Raw genomic sequence first — 8,704 nt, forward strand, 5'->3', positions numbered from 1 at the left:
GTCGGAGGACGAGTGAAGTAATAGATTGGGCAAAGGGGGGAAAGCGCGAGACTGAGAAGTGCTGCGGCTTATGAGCGCGGTGGCCGAGTGCGAGGGCCGGAGGGGTAACTGAGGAGCGCGGTGACCAAGTGCGATGGCCGAGGAGGTAAATCGGGAGCGCGGTTGCTCGCCAGAGCGGGGTTGCAGGAAGCCGGGAGAAGTACGAATGCCTTTAGCCGGCCATGACCTCATTCGTCGCCGCGCGGGGCTGCACGGGTGCGGCAGCGGTGTCCTGCGTACCGGCTGCTCCAGCGGGCGGGCCATTCTGCAGTGCCGGAGCCGGCGCTGCTGTCGATACCTGCTGCTGCTCGGCCTGCGTCGCCTTGGGACCAAGTGCGGTGGGCGTGCGGCTCTTGTTGCCGCCGCCGGACATGCGGCTCGCCTTGCCCACGCCGCGGCTCTCGTCGCGCAGCGCGACCATCTGCGAGCGGAAGATGGAGTTTGCGAGCGTGTTGGGCAGCAGGCGCAGGAACGCCACCGAGTAGCGGTGCGCCGGGTGCGGCACGATGAACGGCTTGGGGCGTTGGCGCCACGGGCGCGGCGAGATGGCGGCGATGGCGTTGACGACCCAGGTGGAGGAGAGCGGCGTCTGCGCAGGGTGAGCGCAGTGCTGTGGCGGGGAGGGGGTGGAGTACGCACCATGGCACTGCCGTCGCCCTGCATCGCGCGCCCATTCACCACTGCGCCCGGCGCCAGGCACACGACATCGACATCGGTGCCCTCGGCAAGCTCCTCGCCGTGCAGCGACATGGAGAAGAGGCGGTTGAAGGCCTTGCTGGCCGAGTACACCGAGATGCTGCCGGGACATTAGCGCATGTGCGGCAGAGGCGCGGCGCAATGCCACTCACTACGGACTCGGCCAGATGCCGCCGATGGAGCTGATGTTCAGCATCAGGCCCGGCCCGCCGGTGCGCAGCTTCGGCAGCGTCACCTTGGCGACGAGCGTCGGGAACACGGCGTTGCAGGTGATCTCGTCGACGAGCTGCTGGCTCGGCATCTCGAGCACGCTCTCAAAGTGCCCGCCGCTGCCGCCGACGTTGTTGACGACGATGCGCAGGTTCAGCGGCGCCACGCCGCCCTCGAGCTCGCGCGCGTCCGGCGGCAGTGCGCAGGCGTCGAGCACGCACAGGCGCACGTCGCGCGTCGGGAAGCTGGCCAGCACGGCGTCACGCACAGCAGCCAGCTTCGCCGGCGAGCGCCCGTGCAGCAGCAGGTTGAAGCCGTGGGCGGCGAGCGCGTGCGCCCACGCCTCGCCCATGCCCGCCGTCGCGCCGGTGACGAGGGCGAAGGGCGCCGGGCCGGCGCGGTAGCGCGCGAGCGCGGGCGACGAGGACATGTCGGGCACGATGCGCGTGCTCATGGCGGATATTAGCGGAGCGGAAGCGAATTAGGCGGGTATGGGCGGTATGGGTATGTGAGGGCGCGATGTGAGGGTGAGGAGGGGCCGGACAGGTGGTGATGGGGGTCGAGCGGGAAGAGGGCCGCGGCGCGCGAGATGTTTCAGGCACCGCTTCCGGCGGCAGCGGCCTTTGCGGCCAGGGCGCGCATGATGTCACGCCACAAAGGGCTCCGCTCGTGGGGCTTGTGGGAGCAGTTGCAGGATCCTGAGGGGCAACATGACGCATCCCCTCAGGCATGGCAGAGTATTAGGGTGGAGCACTGCACACTCAGAGCACAGCAGAGCAGCAGAATGTCACAGAGGTAGATCAGCAGGGTGCAGCAGGGAAGAGCAGAGACCATGGCAGGAGCAGCAACAGCTGGCCAGCAGGACTGTGAGAGGGTTCCTGAGATGACCTCAGAGGGATGCTGCTGGGCTCTGCTAGCACTGCACTTTCTCTCTGTGTGGCAGGCCAACATGGAGCTTGCAGGAGACAGGCAAGGCTCAGGCGCGCAAGCCTGCCAAGCTCAAGGACCAGCTCCAGTTGGCTGCAGCTAGCAACACGGTCAAGCACCTCAAGGGCAGGTCTAGTGCGGAGGTGGCGGACAGGTCTAGTGCAAAGGTGGCTATGAATGCAGCAGAGTGCGGACGCGAGACTCGCTGTGAGTGCGAGGAGGACGGTGGCGGGGCTCAGCGTCTGGGCCCGAACAAGTTGTCGCGCGGGCGGCCTGGCACGCGAGGAAGCTGAAGCGTCCGGCGCGCGGGCTCGCCAAGCGCCGACGCTGCGGCTCCCTGTCCCGGGCGAGGCACGCCACGCGCAGGCCCAGGCGCAAAGACTGGAGGTGCTTTGCGCTGCTGCTGGGCAGGGCGCGCTCGAGGAGCAGCGGCAGCAGCAGGGCGAGGCGCCGCACAAGGAAGAGCAGCGGCAGCAGGGCGAGGAAGGGCAGCAGCTCCAGGGCGAGGCGCACAACGAGGAGGAGGAGTGTGAGGCGGAGAAGGGCTGAGCATGCGGACGTCGCCGTCAGAGGAGATGACCTGCGGCTGCGCTGCTGCTTGGGCAAGGTTCTGCAACGCCACAAGCATGCGCGAGCGCGTGGCGGCAACGCGTGCCCGTGCCGCCGCACGTAGGCGCGGGCTTGATGCCAGCTGCCGCGACGGCTGGTAGACGTCGCCGCTGCTCGTTGAATGGAGGGGCGGCGTTGTCGGCGGCGTCGGCGAGGGCCTGGGCAAGCGCAGCACTGGCAAGGCCTCTCCAGGCAGCCGCGGACGCGCAGCCTTGGAGAGCCCCTTGGAGAGCGTGCGGCCAGCGTCCTGCTCCTCCTGCGTACCGGTCAGCTCTGTGCAGCCAGCAGGATGCGCGCGCTCTGCTCACCTGCTTTGGCCAGCGTGCAGTCAAGTCGGTGCCGGTGCGTAGCAGGCTCAGGCCCAGGGTGTGATACGGCAGCGCGTTGAAGTGAGCGAGGCGGCCAGAGCGCCGCGCAAAGGCTGCCAGCTCCTTGTTGGGTTGCGGCGCTTCCTGGGCGCGCTCCTCGGCCGCTGCGCGGATGGCGCCAAGGGAGTAGGGGCCGGACGTGCGCGGGAAGATGTGCTGCGTGCCTGTCAGCTCTGCGCGGCCAGCGCCGCAGCAGGATCCGTGCTGCTCACCTGCGTGTAGGCCTCACCGGGCGCGGGCATGCCAAGCGTGTAGTTGCGGATGTCGTCGGCCGCCGCTGCGTGCCGGTCAGCTCTTTGCCACCAGCAGGATGGGCGCGCTGCTCACCTGCGGCGCTGCGGCCACCGCCAGGCTTGCTGTTGAGGTTGATGCCCTCGGGTGCAAGAGCCTCGACAATGCGCTCAATTGTCAGCCCGCGGGCTCGCACCGCTGCGGGGCGACGCCGGCGAGGCAGACATGCGGCGCGGCAGCATGGTGGAGAGGAGGTGATGGTGGAGTGCGACGAGCGCAGCTGCTGAGCGCTGGCCCTCCTCATCAGCAGGCGCAGAGAGAGGGGCCTGGCCGCAGAGTGGTTTTGCGCCGGCAGGAAGGGGGTGCGACGTCTCACCACCCAAGGCACGCGCCGCGCGTGTCTTGTCGTTCCTCTCCCTCCCGCAGAGTCTAGAGGATGGAGAGAGATGCATTGCGCAACGCCAAGCAAGACGGAGGGAGGACACAGGGGGGGGGAGATGGAGGAGCTGATTGCGGCTGAGCAGCGGCAGCAGCGCGGAGCAAGGCGAGCGGCCGGCCAGCGCTGACTAAGCACAAACCGCGCAATCTTGTGCGGTTTGTGCTTAATCAGCACCTCTCGCCGGCTTGCTGGTACGCACCATTCTGCCTCTCCTCTCCTACCTCTCTCGCTCTCTCTCTCCTTTGGTCGCCAACACCGTCTTGCGCCCGCATTGCCGTTGCGGCGCTTCTTCACCTCCGCTCCCCTCTCCGTCTCTCTGTCTCCCCGCCGCTGGTCGCCAACGCCATCTCGCAGCGCGCAGCCTCCACCGTCGCGCGCTGCCGCAGCGCTGCTCTCCGTCCCTCTCTCTCTCTCTCTCTCTCCCTCTCCCTCTCTCCTTCGGTCGCCAACACCGTCTTGCGAGACGCAGGCTGCGTCGGCGGCATGGCCTCAGCGACAAGAAGCGGCGCTGCAGCTCGAGACGCACCTGGCGCCTCGCCGCCTCGGCGACAATGTGCCGCCGGAGACAACGGCGGCGCAGATCAGCACGACGCCTTCCGGCACAACGAGCGCTGCGCTGCGATTCTCGTCTTGTCGGACATGCTGCTGGCGGGCAGCAGTAGCAGTCTCGTTGCGCTCAAGGAGCTCTGCCATCTCTGTTGCACGCTCGAGCAGTTGCCCAGAGCGCAAAGAGCAGCGCAAAGTCCTTGCCCAAGCGCGCCACATGCAGCGCCTCGCCAAAGGGCAAGGGGCGAGGCGTGCTCCATGTCTGCTGCGCTCAGTACCCGTCGCTGTCCGTGTCCTCCGGCGAGAAGCCGCACTGGCGCCGCGGCATTCCCATGGTGAGTGCGTCTGGTAGCTGGCAGGTCGCTGCGCACGTCAGGCAGGCTGGCCAGACTGAGACGGGGCTTGTTTGACATGCACGCTCTGCTGCGCTGCTGCTGCGCCTTGCTTTTGCAGCGCGGGGCTCCTGGCCGGCGCTGCGGCGCTGTGGGCAGCTAGGGGAGAGCACGAGCGTGGCAGTGCAACGTATTGCTTGTCTACGGCAAGGAGCGCACAAAGAACGATGCGGCGCCTCCGCCTTGGCTGCTTCTGTCTTGTCACGCTCTGCGCCTTTGTGGCACGCGGCGGCGGCTCAGCTTGCGGCTCTCTCCCGGCCGACTGCCGGCTGCGTTGCCGTGCTGCGGCCCGTGAAGCAGGATAACTTCCGCAAGGCGAGCAAAGAGCTGGCACAGACGCTGCAGCGGGCGCGCCGGTGGCAGGGCTGGCGCAAGGGGGGCGGCTCGGGCCGACGCTGCGACGTGCCGCGAGCTTGAGGCCGGCGGGCGCGGGCAAGGCGTACAACGACGAAGACGCTGCGCTTGCATTGGGAAAGTGCCTTCGGGCGAGGGTGCGAGGAACAGAGAAGCGGCGACGCCCAGCGCCGCGCGACGTCAGGACGCGTGGGCGCCGACGGTGATGGCGTCGGCGACGCTCTAGCGCATCAGCACGGCGCCGATGGAGAAGCCATTGGCGAGCAGCTTGGCCATGGTGATGAGATCCGGGTGGGCGCAGTGCCGGCAGCGCATCAGCGCAGAGGATGGCCGACGCATTGCTGCCAAGTTTCAGGCGCGCCTTGGGCGCGCGCGCGAGATCTGCGGTATCTTGCGCAACAGGCCAACTTCCTCTCGCCAGCGCCGGCAGCAGCATCTCTCGGCACATTCGTCCGGCCGCCTCTCGGCAAAGACGGCGAGACGCGCGCCAAGAATGAGGACGTAGAGTGCGCCATCTGCAACGACGGCGGCTGCGAGCTGCTCGACGCCGTGCCCACGCCGACGCGGCGGCCGAGGCAGGTGCAGCTTCATGTGTGGCCTTGTGCTGACCCGCACTCCCTCTGCAGCAAGCGCGTAGTCCGCTCAGTGTACCTCTAATCCACTGGCTGCGCGCCAAATTGCGAACCCGCGCGCTTCCAAGAGGAGAATGCGAAGGGCAGGGAGCCTTGACGGCTGGGAAGACGTGCAGACGCCTCGGCCTTGCCGGCGGCAGCCCGCACGGCGCGAGCCCGTCGACAGGCAGCAAGGCTCAACGACGACGCAAGCTGGCAAGCTGGCGCACGTGGCCGTTGTTGGACAGTTATGCAGCTTGCCGTCGCTGATGCTGCCTTTGTGCTTGCAGCGGACGGCGCAACTTCTCTGCTGAGGCACGCAGCTCGTGGCTCTCCTCTCGCATCTGGTGCGTCTCCATGGCGGGCCTCAGCAGCGTCGCCCCCCACTCTGTGACCTGCCGCAGCAGGCGCTGCAACTGCCGCCAGCGGTCTGCCTGCGCCCTCGCCGGCGCCATGCCGTGCGCGCGCAAGACGTGCAAGGTGCTGCTGGCGCTCAAAGACGCCGCGGTGACATATTGGCCGCTGCCTGTTGCTGCAATGGCGACGGTCAGGAGCTCGGCGGCAAGCTGCTCAAAGGCGGCGCTGCGAAGCCGATCCTGGCGCCGGGCAAGCACGCCGTCGGCCACAAGGCCCTCCACGCATGATGTACTCGTCCAGCGCAATTGTCCTGCCCCCCCCCCCCCAGCCGCCGCCGCCAGGCGGCTTTGCACTGCTCGCCGCGACGGCGCCTTGTTGCACCACCAGCTGGCGCCGTCAGACCTTCCGCTGAACGTAGCCTCTGCCTCGCCATTGCGGCATGCTTCCCGTCACTGCTGTGTTCAGTACTGTCGCGTGCAATGTAATTGTCTGCAAGCGCTGAACGGTGCGCAGGGAACAGAGGACAGGCATCTCGAGGGGGCGCGAGAGCGGCAGACAACGCCGCGCTGGCATCAAGATGCAGCGGCAAGGCTGCAAAGCCATGTGGCCTCGCAATGTGCCCGCTGGAGACATGGACGAGGCACGAGAACAACGTGCAGAGCTGGGGCGGCACTCACCCAGCATGCCGTCTTGCTGCATCGTGCAACGGCGCAAAGAGGCAGACGGTGGGAGCTCTGTGCAGCATGAATCAGCGGCGATGGCGAGAGAGAGCAAACGTCGCGGCTCGTTGGACGTTGTCCGCCACCCTCTGCCTAGCTGTTACGCCTCCCCGCTCGGCGTCGTCACTCACGCATTGTTGCGAGCTCCCCGGCTGCGCAGCAGGTCGTGCTGCAGCGAGCGTGGCTGTCTCAGCAAGGCTTGCACATGCACGCGCTGCACGACGGCAACAGCGAGCACTGTGTATGCGCGTGCTTGCAGAGAGGACGCGGCCGCTGCAGCGCCCAGGCGTTGACGACGCACGTCCCACTTGGCGACGCGCTTGCGCAAGCACCTCCCATTCCTCGCCACGCACAGCCTTGCTGCTTGACTCACCCGCGCAGGACACGCATGACGCAGAGCAGCTGACAAGCACGGACGTTGGCGGCAGAGGTTGGCATGAAGACAAAGCCTGATGAGCAGGAAAAGTCAGAGATCTGGGACAGGACGCGGCAGTGGCAAACGGCGGCAAACGGCGGCAAGGGCAGCGCGCGATGTGCGCTCGGTCAGCAAGATGGGGCGCGAACCCGACACCTGGAGAGTACGCACCAGATGATGTTGAGCCTTGCCCTGCCGCCGCGGCGTGGAGGATGGTGAGATGTCGAGACGGCCAATGCCAACAAGGACGGCGTGCGCACGTCAGTGGTGAGGAGGACGTGTCGCACAACAGCAGGCGCGGCAAGCTGCAAGATGCAGAAGCTTGGTGGCAAGCAGCGGCAGCCACATGCCCGCGACCATTGCAGCAGCAGCGCTCCCTTCCTGACCACAGCAGCCAGCCTGCCCCCTCTGGCCCTCGCGCTGGACGCTCTGGTCGTCTTTGCTTTGCCCTACCCTCGCCCTTGTAGCGGCGGCCGGTGCGCGGCGCCTGACGGCAAGCAGCAGCGGCGCAATGAGCACAAGCAGCACGTCTGACGACGGCAGCGGCAGCAGCAGCCGCACAAGCACGCAATAGCACTCCCGACCCCACAGCAGACGACGGCAGCGCAGGAGACTCACTTGGACGACAACCCGAGCCGGCGGTGGCAACAGAGGGCGAGCGACGCGCGTGCGCAGCATCAAGCTCGCCCCGGCAAGGTGTGGACATGAGGCGAGGAGGTGAGAGGCGTGGGCGTTGTGGAGAGCGGTGCGCGGCCGTCAGCAGCCAAGAGCAGTGGTAGAGGTGCGGTAGAGAGGAGGCTGCGGCGGTGGAGAGGAGGGTGCGGCGGTGGTGGAAAGGAGAGTAGAGTGCGGCGGTCAGCAACGAGCGCGCGTGCTCAGCAGGGCCAACGTGCACTGCAGACGGCACCGATGAGCGCCTCGGCGCGGCATACTCACCGGCTGACGGGTCATGAAGCGCAGAAGCGGCCGGTGCGGCAGCGCGCAGCAGCCAGACAAGAAGAACGGACGGCGGCGAGCGGCGTGCTGCCGGCGGCGAGACTTGGCGGGCAAGCGCAAGGAGGTGGCTGCGCACTTGAGCCCACGCCGACCACAGCGACACAGAGCGTCGCACGCTGAGGACCATCAGAAGCCACCAAGGTGCGGCGCACTCACTCACAGGCTGGCAGCCGTTGGTACAGCAGGCGCGCAGCAGCAGCGGCAGCGGCGGACGGGCAGCGTTGGACAAGCTGCTGGCGCGGCAGCGAGAGACAGCAAGCGCCGCATGCTGGAGCTACTCACAACTTGCCGCCCTGGCGCCGGCGGAATGACTGCGGACGGGCGGCGGTAAGCGGTGGCATGGGCAGCTGCACTCACAGCATAGCCTTGTGGGCATCCTCAGTCAGTTGCATGTTCTGCATGACTTGTACCCGGCAGATTGGGCGAGCAGCGGCGGGCAGCGAGCGGCGGGAACGAGGCGGTTGCAAGGTAAAAGAGCGCGCCGCCAGCAAAGAGCGGCGGCAGGTGGTGGCTGGCGGATGGCGAGTGAGCAACGGCGGGCAAGCAGAGACGGCAACGATGAGGAGCGCGCGCGCTCACGCCTCTGCTGCTTGCACGCCGCGAGGGGATGGAAAGGAGAAGCGCAAACAAGGCGACAAAGAAGCAGCACGCGCACCTTTACACATTGCTGCACCGCTGCGACCTGCAAGATGGTGAGAGGAGGGTTAGGGTTAGGGTTAGGGTTAGGGTTAGGGTTAGGGTTAGGGTTAGGGTTAGGGTTAGGGTTAGGGTTAGGGTTAGGGTTAGGGTTAGGGT

At 67.2% G+C, this 8,704-nt stretch overlaps 2 protein-coding genes across 2 annotated transcripts; both read right to left on the reverse strand.

Annotated features, from left to right (window-relative positions):
- Nucleotides 1-34: 34 nt before the first annotated feature.
- FA09DRAFT_331230 (NAD(P)-binding protein) lies at nucleotides 35-1,502 on the reverse strand. The gene is made up of 3 exons (XM_025742929.1): nucleotides 888-1,502; nucleotides 679-835; nucleotides 35-628 (listed from the first exon to the last, which is right to left on the reverse strand). The coding sequence occupies exons 1-3, from the start codon at nucleotides 1,397-1,399 to the stop codon at nucleotides 212-214; spliced, it is 1,086 nt and encodes a 361-aa protein (XP_025597060.1). The 5' UTR covers nucleotides 1,400-1,502; the 3' UTR covers nucleotides 35-211.
- Nucleotides 1,503-2,028: 526 nt separating this feature from the next.
- Nucleotides 2,029-5,087, reverse strand: FA09DRAFT_340129 (hypothetical protein; the record flags this gene model as incomplete). Its single annotated transcript, XM_025744289.1, has 6 exons — nucleotides 2,029-2,043; nucleotides 2,432-2,737; nucleotides 2,790-3,005; nucleotides 3,062-3,126; nucleotides 3,177-3,237; nucleotides 5,049-5,087. The coding sequence occupies 6 exons, from the start codon at nucleotides 5,085-5,087 to the stop codon at nucleotides 2,029-2,031; spliced, it is 702 nt and encodes a 233-aa protein (XP_025597061.1).
- Nucleotides 5,088-8,704: the final 3,617 nt, after the last annotated feature.

This window comes from Tilletiopsis washingtonensis, assembly GCF_003144115.1.
Source record: "Tilletiopsis washingtonensis strain MCA 4186 unplaced genomic scaffold FA09scaffold_16, whole genome shotgun sequence".
NCBI classification, from domain to species: Eukaryota; Fungi; Basidiomycota; class Exobasidiomycetes; order Entylomatales; genus Tilletiopsis; species Tilletiopsis washingtonensis.

Bases quoted from the DNA above. Each gene is read 5' to 3' on its own strand.
- FA09DRAFT_331230 (XM_025742929.1), bottom strand. From the start codon at position 1,399: ATGAGCACGCGCATCGTGCCCGACATGTCCTCGTCGCCCGCGCTCGCG. The intron at 836-887 runs GTGAGTGGCATT...ATGTCCCGGCAG, and splicing joins GGCATCTGGCCGAGTCCGTA to CATCTCGGTGTACTCGGCCA. The intron at 629-678 runs GTGCGTACTCCA...CACCCTGCGCAG, and splicing joins AGGGCGACGGCAGTGCCATG to ACGCCGCTCTCCTCCACCTG.